Genomic DNA, 23975 nt, shown 5'->3' on the forward strand with positions numbered 1-23975 from the left:
TGATTTTTTGGAATAATTGCTCGACTACGTAGAAGCTTCATAAACTGGTACCTTTGCAAAGAAACTTACTTGTTTAAACTTAGGAGAGGGGTGTGCTTGATGACTTTATTGCCCATCAATTAATGCACAGTTGGAATGTTGGATCAAACATATACATGCTGTGGACCTTTTAGCATGTCATTTGGAGTTTTGTGCAGAAATAATACGGTGTGGCAAGTAAAATGTTCTTCCAGTTAGCAATGCTTGTTCACTCAACACAGGGCTCCAGTCCTGATGCAACAAAGCTTCATTGTACAGAGATGTCAATATGGCACCTTCCCAGGCATTCAAGCCCCCACATATATGTTGGTATTTTTATAAACTAATTCAGCAACTCCTAATGTAATTGGCTGATCCAAGTGCCAGGACAGAGGACAGTTGGGTCTGTTCCAAAGTACAACACTAGTTTACTGGGGGAGGTATTGCTGAAACTTGGGGTACCAAATGTTATTAACTCTGTAGTGAGCACACACCAAGTATAAAGCACTTCAGCAAAATTAGAATGGTTGGTAGTGGAATAAGACAAGCTTGTATCCTGCATATATCTTCAGAATGTTAGATCAACCAGTCTGACCTTGGAATCTGCTGACAAACAGCATTCTGATAATAGTTTGCGTTATTCACCCGCCTCCAAATCATATGGCTTCTGTGAATGGAAAATGTCCAAAGCCTATCGTACATAAGATAGCAGAGTGGAATCATTTTCAGTGGTTGCTTATCTCTTGTCAGTTTAATGCTACTTAATATGAATTCATTGGCTGGAAATATCAGTAGCAGTGAAAAGCCAATGCCAGCTGTTTTTACAGATAGGCAACTTTGAAGTGTTAAGTTGACTTAGCCCCACCCCCCTAACTTGGCCAGAAAAAGCAAACTTCCCTTGGCAAATGTATGGACAGACATCCAACTGACCATAATGGACAGAAGTAACAGTACTGAGGATTTGTGAAGTCCTTTGTATGGAGAAGAGATTCCTTATATTCATACCTGACAAACAGACCAGCCAATAAAATAGATTTAGAGTGTTCCATAAGTACAGATCAGGAAGGGATGGTGGACACCTGTGGAAAGGGGAATGAGTACATTTAGTGTCCACTTAGTTTAGACTTAACTGTGTGTTCTCTTCTAATTTTAAACATAGCACTCTCCTTCTGATTTAATATTTATATCAACAAAATTAGCTTCCATTTCCAGAAAGAACTGTCTAACATAATACCCTGTCTTGCTTAGCATTTTTATTATTTTGTTCTGGCAGATTCCTATTCAGCATCCTCTAATGAAAATGGAGGGAAATCTGAATCGGTGGCCAATTTGCAGCCTCATTCATCCATCAATTCCATCCAGAGCTCCCCTGGTCCAAAGCGCTCTACCAACACACTGAAGAAATGGCTAACCAGTCCAGTACGCCGATTGAATAGTGGAAAGGCAGACAGTAACATCAAAAAGCAGAAGAAAGTGCGCGAAGGAAGGAAAAGCTTTGACCTGGGATCCCCCAAGCCTGGAGACGAGACCACACCTCAGGGAGACAGTGCAGATGAGGTATGGACATAGTTTGATACCTTTTTTTTTAAGAATGCTGACTTGAGCATAAAGCATCCTTTTGTTTGATTCTTCACTTTGTTTTGGAATAAGTTTTGAAATAACTGTAGAAAAGCATCCATCCTTGTATCAAAACTGGGAAAGCCCTATGTCCTCAGTATAAAGAGGATTCTTGTATCACCCCATCCAGACTAGTTACTCCCTAGGCCTCAGCCTTTATGTTTGTTGGCTCCTTACTTCCAAAGCTTGGGCTTGCCTACTGTCCACCATCTTTGCTGTGTGATGTAAAATAACACCATAGATCATGAAGGGAACCAGAGCTCTTGCATTTTTATTTTCCATCACATTTTTCCTGGTCGTTTTGTATAGATTTGTTATCTTCCTTTTGCAGCTGCAGATATGGATGCATTTATGGGTATTTTATGACTGCTTTAATAGCTGCTCAAAGCATTTTAAATTATTCTATTGGAGCTGCATTTAAGGTGTTGCTCTGCCAATAGTGAGAGTGATGCAGGAATGCTATAAATCAAGAAATAGAACTAGGTTGCTGGAAGGAGCTAGTGTGCTCATTCAAATATATGCCCAGGAATGTAGCAGGCTCAAAAAAGGAGGAGGAGGAAGAGGAGGAGGAGGAGGAGGTTTTTTTCATGCCTGACAGCCGGATCCAGTTCAGTGAGGAACTTGAGAACTGGTTAGCAGAACATTTGCTATTTTAAGCAGCATGGTGGTCTTTCCTGAGCAAATTTGAAGTCCTGATGCTGCAGTGAATTACTTATTGTAGATCCACTTGCCCCTTTAAAGGAAATAATGTTTTATGTAGATGTTAATATGTGGGTTAGAGAATTGCATGGGACTCCCTTATGTGGGGAATTCCCTTTCTACCTCACTAGGCATCAGAGGGGACAGGCTAGATAAATATTCTTTTTATATCTGTCACAACAACCCATTCCTCTGTCTGAAATGGATTTGTTCTGATTATGGAGTTCCAACACTATAAACGTATTATGGGAGGGACTCTTTCATTCTATCCAACTTTGCCTGTTCATAATGAAATTTCCCTTGCTTTCAGAAGAGCAAGAAAGGTTGGGGCGAAGATGAGCCAGATGAAGAATCTCATACACCACTCCCTCCTCCTATGAAGATTTTTGATAATGATCCCACACAAGATGACATGGTAGGACCCGGGTCTTTTTTTCATTTTTTCCCTCAGAATAACTTTGTGTTCTTTTGTGGTGTTGTTGTTTTTTTTTAAAAAAAAAAAAAAAACCTCCTGGAATCCAAGGAACCAGGCATGGTGTTTCAGTAGGGTACTATATATTGAAATTTGTTATTTTACACCCTCACTTTGTATCCGGAAGGAATGGCACTGAGCAATCTGTTTTCAAGGCCATTGTTGCAACGCTCAAGGATATTTTCCCTTTCCTTTCCCTCCTGTCATCATCAGAATATTTGTGACTTAGTCTGCTTACCTTTGTAGCTTGATTTTTTAATGTATTTTGCATTTCATGCCTTTTCTGTAGAGCAGTTGTTACGTTCAGAAGAAAGCTTTCTATGTGAACTTGCCTGCTGAGGAATTTCTGGACCTTGTGGGTGCTTCTGGGGTGTATTAGAATACGAGTGTTTGGTTCAGATGGGGCCCCTTCCACCTCTACAATTCTATGATTCTATTATCTGTTTCGCCTCACCATTTCTTTACATGAACTGAGAGTTAGTGCTAAAACGTAACCAATACTTGCCCTGCAATACGCTGCTGCAAGGAAAGATTTGTCAGTGGGTGGGCAAACTTTCTTTCAGGGAAGCCTGCCTACTGTTACCGGTATTCTGACTGAGAAGTTCTTGATAAACTTCCAAGGAACTTTTGGGTTTCCCAGAATACTTCTTAAAACCACTGTGGTACAGCAACAGCCATACATGTAGTATTCTAGCATGATGCTGGTGTTGTCTCCACCTGTGTTGCAGAGAAATTGGGCAAGAAAAGGTGATTGCGGCAATAACTTCTAATGGCGCGGTGTGTGGTGCACGTTGTGCCCAAGGTTTGAAAAACTTCATCATGGGACTGGATATATGAGTCATAATGTTGCCAGCAGGGGCCTCTGAAGTAGATATGCAGTAGTAGACTGAGTGTTCTACAGTCAATATCGTTTCAGTATGATGCAAACAGCAGATTCTCTCTTAAAGTTCACCCAATATATATATAGTTCAGGTCACCCTATCTCAAAAAAATACTGTAGGGCTGGAAAGATGCAGGAAGGGGGAACCAAAATGATCAGGGATGCAGCTGGAAGAGGGGCGATAAAATCTGGGGTTTTAAAGTATAGAAAAAATCAATGAAGCGAGCACAGGATGACATCTTATACTTGGTGTAGCAAACATGGATGCAGAGTATCTTTCTATTAGTACTAGAACCCTTGGTTATCCAATGGAACTGATTAACAAGAGATCTGACGCAAACAAAATAGTACCCATAAAGACATAATATAATTAGTTTATGAAATTCAGTGTCATGGTGTGACAAAAGACACTGGCTTAGATAGCTTTAAAGGGGGATACATATGAATTCATACTCATGGGGCCATATTCAGCTGAATTGTTGTACTAGCACAACAATTCCTGCCAGTGCTAAGGGACTTACGGTATGTCCTAGAACAGTGTGCAAGGGGAGGGAAAGGGATATTTTTGTTAGGCAAGCAGGAGTACTTGTGCTGATGGAGTGATCTCCTTAGCACTATGTGGAATGCAACATGGGGAATAAGTCTTATCAAGGATGACTATTCATGATGTCCATATGCAGCCTTCAGTTGCAGAGGCAGTATGTCACTGAGTACCAGCTGCTTATGGTGTTGCCAAAGGCCTACTGGGAAAAGCAGGATACTTAAATAGAACTTTGATCTGATCCAGCAGGGCTCTTAAGTGCATATACCCATGTGAATGAATGCTTGTAGTGATAAAGTACAGGTGGACCTCCACTTGCTAAGCCATGTACCTGAGCAACTTCCATTGTGATCTGGGAGGTTATTAAGAACAACAGTGTAATCTCTCACAAGAGCAAGATGCGCTTGTTGACGTGACTTGTGATGGTTCATTGAAATCATTTTTCAAAGAATGTAGGCTGGGCCAATTCTGGATGAAAGTTTTTGCTGATTATAAGAAGTTTGGTGAAAAAGCTTTGAAATATCTAGTTCCCTTCTGTTCCACTTATCTTTGCAGATACATGCATAGAAATTGGCTTGATATTGAATCAGATTTGAGAATGAAAGTAGGAAATATTGAACCAGATGTGGAAGGGATTGTTTGGGATAAAAAGATGCCCATCACATTTAGGTTTAGTGTGTATTTAACATCTTGTTGGGAGCCACACAGCGTGGCTGGGGTAACCAGCCAGATGGGTGGCATATAAAATGTAGGCATATAAATTAGGTTTAGTAGCTGCTAGACATGTCATAATTTGTTCACTTGTACTATACTTTAATAAGGGACGCGGGTGGCACTGTGGGTTAAACCACAGAGCCTAGGATTTGCCAATCAGTAGGTCGGCGGTTCAAATCCCTGCAACGGGGTGAGCACCCATTCCTTGATCCCTGCTCCTGCCAACCTAGCAGTTCGAAAGCACGTCAAAGTGCAAGTAGATAAATAGGGAAGGTAAACGGCGGGAAGGTAAACGGCGGGAAGGTAAACGGCGGGAAGGTAAACGGCGTTTCCGTGCGCTGCTCTGGTTCGCCAGAAGCGGCTTAGTCATGCTGGCCACATGACCCGGAAGCTGTACGCCAGCTCCCTCGGCCAATAAAGTGAGATGAGTGCGCAACCCCAGAGTCGGCCACGACTGGACCTAATGGTCAGGGGTCCCTTTACCTTTAGCTTACTATAATAAAATAAAAATTGTCTCCCCCACCAAAAACTAAATCTTTGCCATTTCAGCGTGGTAAAAACTGTTTTTAGTATACCTAAAATCCATTGCTTACTAGGGGCTACCCCACATTTTCTTCAAAAAAATTGCTTTGCCAAAGTAACTACCATAAAGTTATCAAAATTTTCAAAAGTAGGGGGTCTGTGGCTTGGCTTTTGAAAAATAGGGGGTCCTCAGTAATTAGTTAATTGGGAACCACCGCCATAGACTGTTGCTCTATGGAGAGAGGGCTTGCGGATCATTGGGAGTCCTTCATTTCCCATCAGTGTAGTCAAGCTGTTTTTAATTGTGGCTAGGTGTGATGACCCTAAAAGAGGCATGGACAGGCCTTGTGCTTTAAATGTTATTTCATACTTGATAGTGTGACCTTGTAGTTGTGCGAGCATTCTGCAGTCCCTGCATTACCTTGATTCGTTCATTGGAACACAGAGTGCTCAGTTTTCTGGATGTACTAGAGTGATAAAAAGTGCCTTGCTATAGATTACCGTATATTTGCAGCTTGCTGAAGAGTGGTGTAGTAACTGGCATGTTGGTTTGGAGTCAAACTACTCATAATGTGAGTGGTTTCCCAAGGTTTTCCCCTCCCACCAAAGCAGCTGCAATAAACTTTTATCTGGCTTAATAGGGGGAGGGGGACTATGAGAAGTTGAAAGGGGAAATGCTTATCTGTTTTCCTGAAGGCCATTTTAAAAAAAATAGATCTCTCCTCCTCACCCCACAAAAAAAAAATGTTTTGCCTTGTAGGGGGAAATGTATGCATGCCTGTCTTTTCTTCCTTAAAGCAAATAGCAACTGGGTGAGGTAATTTTGATGAGACAAATGCCCCACAGGGAAGATGATAAGTGCCCCCCCCCCCGACATGAACCACAGCTATTCTGGTTGTAAACAAAACTACTTTGGCCATATTGAGACTCCAAGCATCACATGAAGTTTAACCCTAAGCATTGAGGCTGAAATCCACATGGGTTGGAGGGAACCCTTAAACTGTAGTCTAGTCACTTTGTCATATAACTTTTGAAGAAAGCAGTCTTGAGTATCTTCCATAATCAGAAGATAGAAAAGTGAATGATGTGGTTACACTTCTCTTGAAGGGAAATACAGTAAAATGGTATACACGAGGAGGATTAAATCTCCAGAGTGAAGAAGAGCCTTTTACTGTGTTTCCTCCCTTAAATACATTTCCAGTAACCTGTATTATTAATTTCTTTTTAAGGCTTTTCCTAAGCTGAGATATCAGGCAGTGATATGGATTTTCTGAAATATATTGAGTTGGAAAATTTTCCGAAAATGTTTAGATCACTCTGGAAAATGATCTCATTTAGCAAGTTATTTTGCTTGTATTTGGGAAACAAAGCTTAAAACTTTTGAAACTGCCAGACTTATCTAGTATTACAACTGGTATCCATTCATTGCTAATGAGTTTAAGAAATGGAAATGTTTATGTGGAAGAACAGAGCACTGGAACATTTTTCCACCTCACGTCACTCAGATTGGTCGCCATAAGGTAACTCCTCTGTGCTGTATTTTGAAGTAACCTTTACGGTTATTTGGAAGTCTGTTCTCACCGACTTTAATTTGAGTTGCTGATTGGCTCTAAGTGAATGATAAGGTATCAGAGGAGAATGACAAGATGTCTACTGTAGGTATTCTTAGGGATAAAGCGACTAGAGTGATACATCACTCAGCAGCAGTTCCTAAGGAGCCTTCAGCTGTCAGTTCTGGCTGACTTTCAGACAATAGTCTGCTTTATTGAGATAGCTACCTGCCTGATATTTACTGTCACTTCTCCGAGTTCAATTTAGCAACACTTACTAATTTCACTGGATTTCTCTTGGTGCTTGATTGCCTTTATTCTTCTCCCCTCTGCTACACCTGTGAAGTTGATTAAACTTTGTTAATCCTAGTAGTTTGCTTTTAAAGCTCCATCTGCCCTTATAGAATTCAGGTGGCAAATATGCAAGTTGTATGCAATCTCCAGACTATGCATATTTCTGTAGTTTTTCCACATAGTCAAAACTGGACAGTACCAGGGCCTAGAGTAGTCGAGGTCAAAGGAATCCATGGCAATGCCACATTGGGTCCAGAATTCTTTTGATTGGTGCCCAGTACTCTAGGATTGGGCATATTAACGATATCTGCCTCCTCATTTAGCTATAGTACAGTTGGCGAACTTCAATGGCTTTGAAGGAAAAGGAATGGCCTGGGCATTTGCATCCACCACATGCGAACAACTTCTGTCTTCACCCAAGGTCCAGTTCTGCTGAAGAACTGGCAGGATGAGTCTTTTCTGTCGGCCTCATTCCTCACATCATAAACGAAATGACACGGGGAGGTGTTCTTGGGTGTTCTTCTTGCTTCAGAGTATTATGCACCTTGCTTTAAAAACAACAGCCTGCCACCACCCAAAATCTAGTCTTCAGGATAGGTGGGAAAGATTGCAAACCTAGTAAGAATGTATTTTAAAGCTGTTTTAAGATTTGGAGGATCTCTCTGTACTGCTTCAGATATTTCTCTTTTCCTGTCTTGGAAAGGAATAGGAGAGAGAGAGAGAGAGAGAGGACCTCCAATGGCCTTCTAAGTGTGGCACACATAGCTTACAGTCTAAGTTTGGGGAGGAAATGCATATGTTTTCTCTACACATACTTACATTTGACAGTTTTGGTATTGTAAAGAAGGGTACCACTGATACTTTGATCTATCTTTGCCACTCAAGTTTTTAAAGTTGACAGCAAGGAGAAATAACAGTCCAAAGTGTTTTCCATTTTTGAATCTTTGGCAATAAATTGTACACCAAGTAGAATTTCATAATAACATGAAGTTATTGCAAAACATTACAATGAAGTGCTGAGCTTGTCAAATCCCTAGTCTGATCCAGCCTGCCGTTGTATTGTACTCTATAGGAGTGAGCTTAGCAAGAGAAAGGGATGGATTCTGCATTCCCTGGGGGAAAGGGTTGCTCCCTTCACCCACCGCTGCTTGTTCCTGAAGTAGCACAAAAATCTTGGGAGATTTCACAATATAGAAACAGGAGCCAAACTGCTCTTTTAATTATTCTTTGGCTCTTCTTTGTGACTAAGTGGTGGTCTTTAGAAGAACCCCTTCAGACATACATTTTACCCATAATCCCAGAGCAGGTTATGTGCTTTGCCAGTCTGTTGCTGAGTGCTGCTGCCTTTTGTATGTCATGACCTCCCCTCAACCCTTCATGCTCCTGTCATGTCCCTCCCCCCTCCCCCCGCTGCTTGTGCCCCATTGTGTGACCTCAAACTGCTAGCCTTTTGGCTTTCCTAGTTCCTTCTCATTCCTGCTAACCTGCTGTTCCTTTGCAAACTGGTGTCTTGCAGTCCTCCTCTTTGCTAGCTGCTCGACAGAGCATCTCCGATGTCCCAACTGCAGCGGATCTTGTCAGTGCAATAGAAAAACTGGTCAAAAGCAAGCTGGTAAGTGTGAAGACCTAGGATCCCATGAAGAGAAACGTCCTAGTTGAGCAACACCGTAATTCAGCTGCTGGTCATATTGCTGACTATCCTCACCACTGAGTAGCTAATTGCAGTTCCATGCTGGTTCTATCGTCAACTAGTTGCTAGAGTTAAAGTGCAGTAAAACCATTTTTATTTTTTATTTTTTGCAAATGACTTGATTCGTTGACATATTCCTGATAACATCAGCGGGCTATAGTATAGTCCCTAACATCTGTTACTTACCTGGTAAATTTCTAGGGGTGTGATTGCAGAACAAGTATTTTTCCTTTTAAAATGTTTTATTTCTTTTACAATATTCAGTCAAGTGCTATGCTGTGTCGAATCTGTCATTTTTGTGCTTGTTTTTTAAAAAACACTAGGCATATTAGAAGGTTGTTGTTTCATGTATCCCCTCCCCCCCCCCCAAAAAAAATGAGCCACTTTTGGAAAACTTGGTTCAAGGGCTGTTCAGTATATGGTTCATGAAGCAATATTTTCAATTTAATGTCCCACCTTAGTTGTAGACACTCCAGGTGGTTTACAGTAATGAATACAGTAACAAATAATCCTAGGCAGCTTAATTCAGTTGGGCAAACTAAAGCTGCTATCTTATCTACCTTTGCTTGGGAGCATGTGCTGTACAACTCAGTGGGACATGTCAAAGGAACATGCATAAAATTGAGTTGTATTACTTAAATAAAGAAACAACTTCTTGGGTCAGACTTGCTTGTTGCATTATTACATCACCTTTATCATAGCTAAGCTCCATTTTCATTTTCAGATGGAGGTTGATGTTTCTTTTTAAAATCTATCTATACTAGTAAGGTCAGCCATCTCTTAGTCCTGGATACAACTTGACTAGCTTACCATGGTTTAATTGGCTTGAGAACAGCACTTATGCCTTTGTGAACTCTTCTTCCTCTCTCCTTACCACCTACCCTTCCATTGGTGATTTCAATGCTGATATTCTGACTTGGTAAATCACAGAATTCCATGACAGCTGATCTAGAAAACCAGTTTAAGCACTGCTTACTAGTAAGAATCTAATATAGGAAATGGAAAGCTCATTTTGCAAATAGTTACATAAATTGCCATTCAGGCAATACACTTTGTACTTTTTTAGAATCCAAGATGCTGCGCTTCTGTGTCTTGAAATAAAAAAAATAAGAATTCAATCTCAGATGGGATAATGGTATTTCTGTTAAATGAAACAAGTTTTGTCTTGAGTGTTTTGTATACAGGAATAAATTAAATATTTAAATGGCTCATTTTAGCCAGCTTCTTCTAGTGTGATGTTAGGTATTACAAATCAGCAGCCCTCTTCCACTGTTGGTATCCCTCAGTTTCTTCCCTTCCTATTTTCCCCATTAAAACAAAAGGGAGAGATTTGGTTTTCTGCGCAAATGTGGAATAAGAACAAAATAGTTGCATGACCCCACAATCACCTATTTGCATCTGAGGGGAATCTACCTTTTACTGCGAATTAGGTATCATTTGGTTTGGGTCTAACCAAATCCATGATACCTGACTAGCCTAAAAGTGTGCCACAGAGCAGATCTGCAGATGGGATGTACAAAACACTTAGGGGAAAAGTGGGGACCAGCTTCAGGAAGCACCCAGCACAGATATACTGTAACCTTTTAACATTTATCCTATTCAGGAGGTCTTCAGAATATTTAGGAAAACTTTGGAATGAATGAGATGTTCTTAGCTTGTAAACTGCTGTACTGAATCAAGCCAGTTCTATTCTTCTGTCTTCCCCCAATCAGCCTAAACAAATTAAATGTCACCGTGGGGTACATTTTAAGAAAAGTTAAGGGTCCCGTCCCCCCGCTTACTAATTATTGCAAATACAGATTCCCTGAGGAAGTAGCTATAGAAATAGCTATATAGTCAATCTGTTAAGATTTTCTGTTGAATCCTTTGGCTTTTTTCTTATTTTTAAGACATTAGAAGGAGGCTCCTACCGGGGAAGCTTAAAGGATTCCACTGGATGCTTGAACGAAAATGTGACACCTTCAACTCCTCCTTCAAGAAACCTTGAAGAAGAACAAAAAGCCAAAGCTATGAGAGGCAGGATGTAAGTAAACTTTGGTTATTTTTTTTCAAGTCAGTATTTAAAATTTGTGTTTTTAATGCAGAAGAATGCCCCTTATACATGACCTCAGAACCGGTGGATAAAGCCTATAGTGGTGAAGCTCTGGGCATTAGCCAGTAGGCTCCTTCAACAACTGACTTTGCTCTGATTCAGAAGAAGTTATGCTGAAACCACAGAACCAATTAAAGCTCTCCCAGGAACAGTTTTATAAACCATGGTGATGGCATTCTTAAAACTAATTCCTCTGTTCTTAATATGTTATAGAGGTAATTCGCAGCTTGCGCTTGTAAACTTACATGATTGCAGTTTTGTGAAATTGAGGGGGGAATAAATAAATGGAGAGGGTAGGAAATCCACCATTCCCCGCTCCCCGTTTATTTAGTCCCCCATCCGCCACTGCCACCACCACACACAACTGCACTTGCAGGCTTGCCAAGCTTTGGGAAGAAGGCTCAAGGGTTCTGGCAGTGTCCTAGAGCCCTGGTGTGACCTTCCTAGAACCCAGCAAGCAGCCCTCCACTTTGAAGAGGCTCCTGGCTTTATGCATTTTGCGTTCACACTTGAACCTCTAGAACAGGCTTCCTCAAACTCTGCCCTCCGGATGTTTTTGGCCTACAACTCTCATGATCCCTAGCTAGCAGGACCAGTGGTCAGGGATGATGGGAACTGTAGTCTCAAAACACCTGGAGGGCCGAGTTTGAGGAAGCCTGCTCTAGAACCAAGCCCTCTTGTAAGATGCAAGTTAACTGTATATGTCTTCACCCACTATTTCCAATAGAGCAACCAGTGACATTAAAGTATGTAATGAGAGTTGAAAGAAGTTGGTTGCTTTGGTGGCTTTGAATCCTCTTGTACCACCATATAATTTTATTTTTTTTACAGTGCATGCCTTTGGTGTGGGAATTGCCTGTTTATAATCAACCTGAGCTGCCCTGATATTGCCCGACTCAGATGAGAGTCTACTTAGTGAAAAGTCTACTACTACTACTTAGTCTACTAGTGAAAATAGTTGCTGACCATGTATACGTGACGTATATTTAACCTGGCTGCTACAATATGCTCCTCTTTTGAATTTTAGGTTTGTTTTAAATGAACTTGTACAGACAGAGAAGGACTATGTCAAAGACTTAGGAATTGTGGTGGAGGTGAGTAAAATAATCTATATTGGGTATATATTCTTACTGTGGCTTCTCAAATTGAGTAATATTCTAACACTATAATTTTCATGAACCAAAACCAGATAATTTTATCTGTCATCTGAGGGCACAGAAGAAATGTTTTAATGCTGTCTTTTTGCACTTCTTTCAGGTTTAATTGCTCCCTTCCATGGATATAGAATAAGTCTCATTTGAATATGATGTGTATCTCAAAAATATAACAAAAATCTGGAATTTGAAATTTGCTTTTTTAAATTTATTTTTTATAATTTCCTTAAAGGGATTCATGAAAAGGATAGAAGAAAAAGGTGTTCCTGAAGACATGAAAGGGAAAGACAAGATAGTGTTCGGTAACATTCACCAGATCTATGACTGGCACAAAGAGTAAGTCTGCAGTCAGCTTTTAACTGACTATTGCTAAAATGCATAGACTTCTTATATACATAGACATTTTACTTGGCCTGAACTACTATACTACATCCCCTCACCCTCTGGGAGAAGTTCATTGTGAGTTAATGTTCTATAGCTAGTAGCAGCAATCAGCATTTCATTCAGTGCCACAAGGTATGTGATTCTGAGCATTTGTTATACCCCAAGAGGTCTCTTGCAAGCTTCAAGCAAAAACTCTAGCGTCTAGTGCCATAGATGTTAGTTGACTGAATATTATGACTTACAGGACACAGCACTGTTCTGGCCTCTTACTCTAGTATTGCCTCTTTTACTCAGTAATTGCTGAAATTATTTTTCTATGCCTCCCATTATTTGTTAGTTGCACCCATGATGAGGCTCTGTAAAATCCTTCATTTAAAATCAAATGAACATATGTTATTGGAGAATCTCAGGGTTGCAAATTGGTTGCAAAGATGAACTTTCGATGTATTATATGTGCAGAAAGGAAATAGTTAAAAAATGCAGGTGGTGGCAGGGATAAATTCCATGGAACAGAGATGTCTGATAATTGACTCCTGTTTTCACAACCTTTTCCTAAGAATTATGGTCAATTATCCCTATTTCTTTGCAACAGGAAGACTGGACTGGGGCTATCTTCATTAACAGATGAACAGCAAGGTTCTCAGTATTCGGAGGAGGATATTGCATGCCAACGGATGGGCTTTTTATATTTACTAGTTCCTCATTTGCAATTAAATTCTCTTAACCATTAGCAGGATGATGCAGGCTAAGCTATTCAGAAGTAACCGATCTTATATGAGGGTAGTTTTATCTGTGATGCAAGACAAAATCAGATAAAACTATATAGTATGGTAGTGAAAAGTACTGAGAGAGACTTTGTGAATAGCTGTGTATTTTTTTATTGCAGTTTCTTTCTCGCTGAACTGGAAAAGTGCCTTCAAGAGCATGACCGTTTAGCACAGCTCTTCATCAAACATGTGAGTTACATGCTAGTCCTTTTAAAAAACGGAAAGAGCTCCTAAATATGTCCCTGTTGTACTGATTGGATATTTTAATTACACACACACACCCCCCAAATGAGGATAGGAATAATACCTGGATTTCCCTCAAGCCATAAAATGGGATGTTTGAGTGGAGTATTTATTTTACTTTTCCAGAATGAAAGTTATTTTCCTTCAATATCCACAAAATTGTCTTAACTAAAGCCATAATTGTAATAATATTGTGTTTTACTTAATTGCTTCTGTTAAAACTTGGCTGGAAATGTACCCACCACCCCAAATGCTGCTTCAAATACTGTTTAGCTGCTTACTTCCTGGCTACAACCTTTGTATATTTGTACAGGATGTGTGTCTTCAATAACAGAGCTAAACTAACACAGATGTATACCTCAGCAATTTCTAATAATACATTGCTTATTCAACAGTCTACTTTTTTTACACTTCAACTAGGATTATAGAACAAGTGCCTCCTTAGTAATAGTTTGATGAGTTTGGACCTGGATTAATATCCTATATCAATCACATACTTGCTGGCTGGCTTTGAGCATGTCCTCATCTTTTGGCTTGAGGAAGTAATAATAGTGTAAGGCCATTTGACGCAGGAGCCCATGAACTATCTCTTTGTATATTGAAGATTCTAGTTGACTGTACCACCTATTTGCTTTTGTACAGCCAATGAGCCAAGGAGCTCTGTTCCTGTCCTCTCAGCAGCAGCACTATGGCAGTGCCTAGCTGCTTCAGAAAGCTAACCGGAGAGATATGGAAGTTGCAGCAAAATGAAAGCAGCAGTGGCATGTGTGGCATGTTTCCTGACAAGCAATCATGCAGTCTTACCCTTCTTGAACAATTGCCTGAATCTGATGTCCACATGGGGCGACCCACTCACACATTATCTTTGGGAGGAACCAGGGTGCTTGTGCTTCGGGTTTAGGAACTGGACTTTAGTTTTATCTTGCTTTCCTCATTCTTTTTCCAAAAGTTGGTGTCTGTACACAGTCCTTTGATCAGGTGATAGTAGACAGTAAAATTAAAACAAGGAAAATAAATACTCCCTAAGACCGTCTGTGCTGTGGCTGACAAGAATAATTAAATTTGCTTTCTGTCACTGTCCATGCAGTGGTAAAAGCTTTAGTCTGGGCTTAGACTAAGAAAACTATGCAAATTTTGCTTTTACAGGAGAGGCGATTACACATGTATGTGGTGTACTGTCAAAACAAACCAAAATCTGAATATATAGTAGCGGAATGTGGTGCATATTTTGAGGTAAGGTTTGGCCTTCATTCCTTATTCATGTTGCAGCTTAAAATACACCTGACAGGATCTCTTCTCCCCTCTCATATTTGCACACACATTCCTACAGCTGTGTCAGCAAGCTTATCCCATTTGGATTAGTGGCTTTCCCCCTTTCTGTCTTTGCTTTCCAAGTAAATTCTGTCTTAGATTTAGCAGTGTGTTCTTTCTCGTGTGCCCCACCTGATTCCCTGTACATTTGTTGCTGGTAGGACCAGGCAGTTTGTGGGGGGCTGTCTTACTTACCTGTGGTATCAATTTTTTTGTTTGGTAAAGCATATTTATGCAAATAGTAAGGGGTACGGCAAGCTCTTCACCTGCCACTTAGAGTCAAAGTTAGCTCTGAAAGAAAACAGGTGGAATAGATACAGATGAAAAGTTACGCCATAATTAAATTAGTTCATTCTTAAAGTGCAAAAATACTCTTTATTAGAAAGTTTTGTCATTTACCTCATTGTTTTAACAGTTGCATGGATGATTGGCACATATTGTAGCAGGTGTGAGGAACTGAGGGTGGGTGGGTGTGCTTGCACACACACATACAAATATGGAGAATGATACCAGAAGTTAAAGGAAGAGAGCAACCCCTCCATATTTTATGGTTCCTAAACCGTTTTATGAAAGGATTCCATTTATGTCTGTCTCAAGGTCTAGAAACTGCCTCAAATATTAAATTTAAAAATTCTAACATTTCTGCTTAAAATCCTTTTTTTTTTTAAAGCAACATTTCTGCCATGTAAGCTGTTAACAACTATTCGAGTTTCATTCCCTTTGGTTTGGGGGTTGTTTCATTCCATTTAATTGACAGATAGTGCCAGTATTCTTTCCAGAAAATTTTTGTACCCGTTTCTGAAGATGTTTCATGCTTGATACATTCACTTTAACCTCCTTTTCTGCCCACCCACCCACTCAACAAGAAGAGTAAAGGAAAATTATATTAATCTGTACAATACTAATCTTAATTGTTACGGGCCTATTGTAGTAACATTTGGACTAGTCTAACTGTTCGGTTTGGAAAGATGGGCTAGTCAACATGTCATAGATGACTATAATCTCAGGGAATTGACAGAAGGCATATGTTACAAAATTTTGCTAAAACTAAGTAACGCATAGTCTGGTCAGTGCTTGGATGGGGACCCCTTGAGTTTCCTTGGAAGAAAGACAAGATATAAATAAGGTTTTTTTTGTTTGTTGATATTGCCTACTTTTTGTTTTCTAGGAGGTGCAACAAGAAATAAACCAACGGCTAACTCTCAGTGACTTCTTAATAAAGCCCATTCAAAGAATAACCAAGTACCAGCTGCTACTCAAGGTGAAATATACCAGTGAATTGTTGTGTCTAGGAAAAAGGTTATCCAAATACCTGTATACTGATAATGGCAAAAAAAAAAACCAACCCAGTTGCTGTAGCAGGCTAAACCACAATGCTCCCTGGAGCATTGTATGTATACTGGAGCTTTACTTGTTTGTTTCCCCCCATACTGCATCAAAGCTATTGCAGTACAGGGAGCATGCACTGTGAAGGGTTGAGTGGATGGGGTGTTTTCCAGGTGCCCTATAGAGACCATTTAAATTTGAAATGTACGGTTTACATGTTCAGCATTCAAAAAGCCTTCAGATTCAATCATGCATAACAAAATTACTGTAGATCACAATAAAATTTGTAAATGCACACATTTTGTTTCAGTCTTGTGTTCTATTTGCTCATCAGTTAGGACCTTTATGTCTATAAATGGGTGGCACTTTTAAACCGCAGCATAGACTCACCTAAAGTTAGTGGTCTCATGTGTCTTTATTCCTTAACATCTCGGGAGGGTTTGGAACCTTGCCACGCAAAATCATTTCCACAAGTAAGCAAGTATGCTTTCAAAGGGGAAAATATCAATATGTATTCTTGTTAATTATTTTTAAGAGGATGTTTTTCATTCCTGTAGGATTTTCTAAAATACAGTGAAAAAGCTGGGCTGGAATGTTCAGAGACAGAGGTATGGACTTTTATCTACTGTCTTTTCTCTTTTGTATTGTTTTTACTGAATGATTATAATGTGTTCATGTTGCAAGCTGGCTTGGGTGTTTGTATATTAACAGAAAGTCAAGATACCAAAAAAGTATATGAGTGATTTTCATATGGTGAAACCAGTAAGAAGAAGAAAAATGATTTTTTTATTGTTTACTCCCCTCCCCACCCCACCTCCACTGCCTTTAAATACTTGCTTTTATGCTGTATTCATTTTCAATAATGTTTAATGTAAAATGTCAACTCGGGCTAAAATTAGTGAATGAAAATCTAGCCTTATGAGCAGCAAATTGAATATCCTTACTTTAGACTTTCCTTGCCCTCTTCCTTTGATCATCAAGGATAGTTGCAATTGACACAAGGTAACATTTGATATGATGCATTAATTAAAAACACAGTTACAAATTTGGAAGACACAAGTTCGGATACCAGCCTAGAACTTGCAAAGGGTCTTTCAGTAGACCAAGATGTTGCTTGATGTCACTTCCATCGGTCCCAGGCAGCATCGCCCCCTCCAGGAGTTGTGATCCAACAGCTGGAGGGGACCGTGTTGGCTACCAAACAGTATTTGTTCAGATAATTTTATTGAAGTCCCTTTCAAGCATTCTCCACATGCTCACCTTTGTGTTGAATGGAGCTTTACTGCCCCTTCCTGCCATCAGTTCATGGGGGGGGGGCGGAGTCTGAAGTGGGGAGCTTTCTCTTTATGCATAGGTTCACTCTGTCCCATACTGCAGTAGTTGCCGATAATTAGATCAGTGGACACATTTTGAATTCTGAGAGAGTGCACCATGGGAGCATGGCATAACACAAAATTAGACAATACAATCAGATGGAGCTTTTCCCTCATCCACAGGTCTTGAACAGGAGTTCAAAATCCTTTTCCTATGTCCAAAACCAACCCTTCTGTAGCCCCACTTAAAGGCAGGCTGTGGAGCTATGGCTTCATCAGTGCTTGCATTTGGTAAAGTTAATGGGGCTTGCTGAGAGTTAATGGTCTCTAGATGGTTTGAGGCAAAGGCAGCTTCATATGACTGGCTTGCAAGGTAGTAATGGATTCAATTCCTGCCCCACCTGTGGTTGGCTTCACTGAACCACTTTCACCCCACAGCCAAAACAAGGAAGGCTCTTCTTGCTCTGGTCACTTTGGGCATTTCCTGTGTACAGCAGGCATCTACATGGGTGGGGATTGTGGTCAGTCCTTGGTGGCAATAATTGTGCCTGCTAGAATTATTTTGTAGGTGGATTTTTGGGTCACACTGTAGGTGTGATGGGAAGCCATATTTGAAGTTCCACTGTCTAGCTGCTTTAGTAATTTGTTATTTTGTTGTTAAGTCTTTTAGTCATTTAGTCATGTCCGACTCTTCATGACCCCATGGACCAGAGCACACCAGGCAAAATAAGCATTGACCCTCTTGCTTGAGCGGTCTTGAGCTATTTGCTCCTCTGACATCTTTCTACAAGATGCCCACTTTCAGACTCTGGCCTCTGTACCATGGATGGAAGGGTCAATACGTGGTTTGCCCTACCTTGAGTAGAGTAGCACACTAGATGCCCTTTCATTTCCTTCCAGTTCTGATTATGTATTGCCTCTCTCCAATAGAAAGCTGTGGAGCTGATGTGCCTTGTTCCTAAACGCTGCAATGACATGATGAACCTGGGTCGTCTTCAGGGCTTTGAGGTAGAAGTCAATATTTTTAAATGTGGATGTAATAGTACAATTGTTGACACTAATAGCTGTGTCTCATTGGAATAGCCCAACTGCATTTTAGAAAGGGGGGGGGAGTTGTGTGAACTTTCTTCCATAAAATGGTGGGTATGATATGCTTAAACTTTCTGCTTTGAGTCTTACCCAGGAAGGAAGTTTCGTTTGTACACTTGTGGGCATGAGTGTGCTCTTACACATGTGCATACACACACACAGCTGAACAGAGACTGTTTAATCATTTCCTTTGGCACCTGTAATCACATAGCAAGCAGTTTCTTATGCCTGGTGCCTTTTACCTTTGCTGTTGTTGTTGAAGGCATCACTGTGACTCTCAGTCCAGTGAAACCTTGAAGCTTCTATGTAGTATTGTGTTGAAGTTGTTGTAGCTTATGGATACAGTGGTGCCTCGCAAGACGAACGCCTCGCAAAACGAAAAACTCGCAAGACGAAAGAGTTTTCCATTTTTGAGTCGTTCCGCAAGACGAATTTCCCTATCGGCTTGCTTCGCAAGAAGAAAGCCCATAGGGAAATCTCCGGGGACCTCTTTTAAATGCTGGCGGTGGGGAGCAAAGCCTTTCGCCCCCCCCTCCGGCCTTCAGAAGAGGTCCAGGAAGGCTGGTGGGGGCCGAAAGGCTTTGCTCTCCACCGCCAGCATTTTAAAAGCCGTCCGGGATAGCAGGAAAGCACGGTGGAAAGAAAAGCCCTTGTCCCTCCCCCCCCAGCCTTCAGAAGAGGTCGGGGGACAGACTGTCCCCGGACCTGGTCTGAAGGCGGTTTCCATAGGAACGCATTGATTGATTTTCAATGCATTCCTATGGGAAACCGTGCTTCGCAAGACGAAAAACTCGCAAGAAGAAAAAACTTGCGGAACGAATTAATTTCGTCTTGCGAGGCACCACTGTAATTTCCCTGTTACTCCTGATTCTCCACTGTGGGATTGCTTAATTTATAAGTCATTTTGAGTAAAACTTCAGGCATCTGCTTCAGAGTCACCAATGTGGAAATCTTACATATGGCAGGGCATTGGACTGAATCCCTTATCACACATACAATATAGTATGGTGTGGGAGATATGCACATACACCTGTATGTGTGTGTGTGCATGCCAAATTCCTTTGTTCCTTCAGGGTTTTTTTGATGCAGGAGGTTTGCAAGGGTCAGATATATGGGTGGGCATGCATATATTGTACATAATTCCATATTCATGTTAGGGTATTGGGTACATGAACTTGGTAGCGAGTTTTGAGCATAGATGGCTAAACATCATGTGATAATGAATCATTTCACACACGTGAGCAAATCCTAAGGTCTACCCCAGACCATGTGATAACATGATGGCCATGAATGAGTGCCTTTCATCTTTCTATGCCATCTGTGTTTAACTTAACAATTATTTAACTTAGGGCAAGCTGGCAGCCCAAGGGAAGTTGCTACAGCAGGATACGTTCTATGTAACGGAGCAGGATTCTGGAGGTCTCTCTCGGCCAAAAGAACGCAGAGTTTTCCTCTTTGAGCAAATTGTCATCTTTAGTGAACTTCTGAGGAAAGGCTCTCTAACACCTGGGTACCTTTTTAAGCGAAGCATAAAGGTAAGTTGTGGTTGTGCTTCCTTGAGTCATTTGGAAACTTCACTGCAGTGCATTTTTCCTTTTCTTGGTTTGCTGCACACTAGATAAGCAAAGTTGGTGGTGTGAAAAGGTCCTTCTGCTTCAGTGCAGGAGGTTTAAAGAAGATGGTCATTAGGCCCTTTTCCAGTCCTACAGTTCATGTCATTCTCTGACTTGCAGCCATGTACAATAGATATATAATCTATTTTAATATTCTATTCTATTATTCTGTGACGTGTGTCTGTGTGTGCAGACTGAGTGAGTGATTAAATAAAACTGCTAGAATAGCATAGGGTTAGGATAATGAGCGTCAAAATAACATCACATCTAATTAGAGCTGAACTATCTAAACCAGAATTGGAGAACCTTAGGCCTAGGGGCCAAATGCCCCTTGGCCCCTCAGTACTCTCACTTGGCCATACCCCATCCCTGAGCTACACCCTCTCACAGACAGCCTCAGCAGTCTCCTTCACTGCTTTTGCCTGGATGAAATGTGTTGTTGACCTACAAAAACACCTCTTGCTTGCCTTGATGGATGGGTGTGTGTTGTGTGTGTGTGTGCTTCTGAATTCTACAGGGCTCATATATAGCCTACTGTACAAAGGTAGAAGTTGCATCCATTGCCCCACCCACTGGCATCCGACCCATAGAAGGTTGCCCATGAAGGAAAGTGACTTTCAGGACTGAAAAAGATTCCCAACCCCTGCTCTAAATGTTCAGCAAAAAACTTCAGTCAGCAAATGATAAACCTTCGTGCACTTGAATTATATACCTGGGCAAACAGCATTATATTTTTCCTCTTAGAGGCTGTTCTGTTGATGCTTGTGTTTATTTGGCAATATGACAGAAAGCATTTTCTGTTTTGGAGGGCGTCTAATTTAGAGCAATTTTCTTCCTCCCACCCATAATTATTAGCATTGCTAACCATTGAAGAAAGCCAGTAACTCAGAGATAATTGAACTGTTCTTGAAGATGCTTACCACAGAAGTTGAAGAACAAAGCTGAAAGCCAAGTATTCTCTATGGGACGTTACTTCCAGAGAGTTCCTCCTCTGGGGAAGTGAACCTTCTGTGGTTGCTGCTCTTCATTTGGACAGTGGTGGCAGGGCCATCTTTCAGTTTAGCTGCTATATAGTTTACCTGAATTTGCTTGCTCCCCCTTGAATGAGCATTGAGCTTTCTCTGGTTGCTTGCAGATGACATACCTAATCCTTGAGGATAATGTGGACAATGATCCCTGCAAATTCGCACTCATGAGTCGGGAAACGTCAGAAAGGCTCATTTTGCAGGCAGCCAATCCTGAAATCCAGCAAGCTTGGGTGGAGGATATCAATCAAGTGCTGGACACACAGAGGGACTTCTTAAATGGTAAGCATTTTTATCTCTGTCCTTGATTATAGAAAACCCAAGTGCTTTCTGACTGTTCTGGGCAGAACCTTATTCCTACCTAGATTGCTGTTGCAGGCCACCTCCATAACTGTCATGCACGCTGACCTTCCTTTTAAATGGAGCATGACTGGAGGCAGATAAATTTTGTGCTAAGGATTAAAATCTAGGGTGAAAATCTTTTTCTTTTAGGAAGTCTAGCAGTGGATTTCAGGATGTGGTGTGTTGGATTGTACCATTGTCCCCCAGATCACCCCATCCAGATACTTACTGCCACTCTCGAAGAACTCCATAAATGGTTAGCAAGACAAGTCCTACTTTCTCAGAAGCCATGTTAATTCTTCTTCAGCGGCACTGCTTTTTGTATACGCTATCATCTTTCACAACGGTGTCCACCAATTTACCTGGAACAGATGTTATGCTAATTGGCTTGTCATTTCCTGTATCCCTCTTTAAAAATTGGCCACTTCACAGTCCTTAGGTATGCAAGCCAGTCTTGGGTACAAGCTACATTTTTCCTCCAATGAAGCTAAATCATGTGAGATTCAGGACATATTAGAGGAAGTCCTACTCCAAACAGTATGTAGTTTCAGCTATGGACTCCTCTTCTACTTAGAGAGGATATAGCAGCCCACAAGTTCCCCATCCATGTTATATTTGCATATAGTAAGGGATGGGCATGCAGAGCTTCTGACTTTGAAACTAGGTTTGTTCTGTTTTCTTCTTGCTCTTAAGCCAGAATTTTGCAGAAGCTGCCTTTGCCTCTCTTCTCTACCAATTTCATCTTAAATAAAATAAAGATAAGTAATCTTTTAGGTCTAGCTGCTATTTAGTATCAACCACCAGAGCAACAAATTATGGAAGCAGGAGGGACATCACTGAGCAGACACTGCTCACTGTTGCTGTTATCAAGAGGCTAGAAGTAGGGAGTATTACTATGAGCTCCAAGCGGGCCTGATCTGCACCGTTGGGTTTTTACAGTCTTGTTAAGTCAGCACTTGTGAAAGTGCTTCCTTCACTCTTCCTGAAGACAAACTTTCAGTGCTTCCAAGCTATGTAGGTGAATGGTTTGTATTTTCCCAGGCTACTTGTTTGAAACAAGCTAAACATGGCATCCCTTGCATTAGGCAAACATGGTGTCACAAATGGGCAGGTCTGTACTAACTCCTAGTGTTCTACTCCAGCACTACAGTCTCCTATAGAGTACCAGCGCAAAGAAAACAGCAGTTCTGCTGTAATGAGACCCCAGACCAGCAGGGTACCTCAGCCCATCACCAGACCCTATTCCTCAGGTCCAGTAGGGTCGGATAAACCTTTGAAGGCTACAATGCGTAACCCATCTCTTCCACCTCTGAAAATATCTACCTCCAATGGCAGCACAGGGCATGAGCAGCACCAGCCTGGGGACAAATATGAACTAATCAAGGTATGTATGTATTTTCACTTTGTGTTGTTGTTGTTTTTACTGCAATTGCCATCATTTCAAATTTGGCCTGTTACTGATCCTGGTTAGTGGATGTGAGTACTTGAACCAGTGAGTCAATAACTGCTGATCCAAGAAGGAAATGAGCTTCAGCTTTCAGACAGCAAAATCCAGTCTTAAGTCTGTTCTGGGTGTTAGGAAAGGGCTCAAGAATCTGCATGGTGCAATTTTTTTTAAAAAGCTGAAAGCAAATTCGACAGAGGGAGACACAAGTGCATCTCTAGCCTTGAAATCACTGCCACATGTGCTGGTGGCTATTAGTTGTAATTGCTTTAAAGAACAACAATCTTAAGACAAATTCATGGGGAGTGGTCCCCCCTGATGGCTGAATGGGAAGTCCATGTTCAGAGGGAGTAGATAACAGCAAGGAAGTGCAATTGCCTTCATTCCTTCTTGCAGACTTCTCAGCAACAACTGGCGTAAGTGAAACATAGGAATCTGTGGTATACCAAGTCAGACTGTTAGTCTGCCTAGCTCAGTATTGTCTACACTGACTAGCAGGGTTTCAGTCCTAACTCTCTCCCAGCCCTACCTGGAGATGAGTAGAACCAGGGAGCTTTTGCACACAAAGTTCTTCTTGCTTCTTATTTTTCTTTACCTTAATTATATCAGCTGCAGTACTTCCATTATGTGACCAGAGTTTCACTTTGCCTTCCAAAACCGATGTAACTTGATGCATTTATTTAACTGATCTTCTCCCATCTCCCAAATTAGGAAAATAATCGATTTTCAAAAATGTCCTATGAAATTAGTTGACAACTGTTGTTTCCCAAGCTTATGCGTAGGTTTTTTCCACAAGCAGGCTATTAAAAAGAGCTACTGCTTATAGTGACAATGAGTATGCATTTGTGAATTTACGCCAACTGATCTGTAGTCCA

The 23975-nt window shown here is 40.9% G+C and overlaps 1 protein-coding gene across 21 annotated transcripts in view; it reads left to right on the top strand.

Moving 5' to 3' along the window:
- The window catches only part of KALRN (kalirin RhoGEF kinase), a 492818-nt gene that overhangs the window by 439654 nt on the left and 29189 nt on the right, over nucleotides 1-23975 (top strand). For 11 of the 21 annotated variants that reach the window (XM_079992497.1, XM_079992481.1, XM_079992492.1 and 8 more), the window contains 14 exons: nucleotides 1292-1575; nucleotides 2645-2749; nucleotides 8824-8919; nucleotides 10887-11020; nucleotides 12117-12183; nucleotides 12476-12579; nucleotides 13514-13583; nucleotides 14784-14870; nucleotides 16117-16209; nucleotides 16832-16882; nucleotides 18518-18595; nucleotides 20026-20211; nucleotides 21425-21596; nucleotides 22799-23040. In XM_079992497.1, coding sequence (XP_079848623.1) covers nucleotides 1292-1575; nucleotides 2645-2749; nucleotides 8824-8919; nucleotides 10887-11020; nucleotides 12117-12183; nucleotides 12476-12579; nucleotides 13514-13583; nucleotides 14784-14870; nucleotides 16117-16209; nucleotides 16832-16882; nucleotides 18518-18595; nucleotides 20026-20211; nucleotides 21425-21596; nucleotides 22799-23040 — 1769 coding nt within the window. Of the gene's footprint in view, nucleotides 1-1291; nucleotides 1576-2644; nucleotides 2750-8823; nucleotides 8920-9927; nucleotides 9976-10886; nucleotides 11021-12116; nucleotides 12184-12475; nucleotides 12580-13513; nucleotides 13584-14783; nucleotides 14871-16116; nucleotides 16210-16831; nucleotides 16883-18517; nucleotides 18596-20025; nucleotides 20212-21424; nucleotides 21597-22798; nucleotides 23041-23975 lie in introns of all 21 variants that reach the window. The other 10 variants (XM_079992496.1, XM_079992501.1, XM_079992490.1 and 7 more) reach the window with 4 other exon arrangements.

The sequence above is a fragment of the Podarcis cretensis genome (genome assembly GCF_951804945.1).
Source record: "Podarcis cretensis genome assembly, chromosome: 1".
NCBI classification, from domain to species: Eukaryota; Metazoa; Chordata; class Lepidosauria; order Squamata; family Lacertidae; genus Podarcis; species Podarcis cretensis.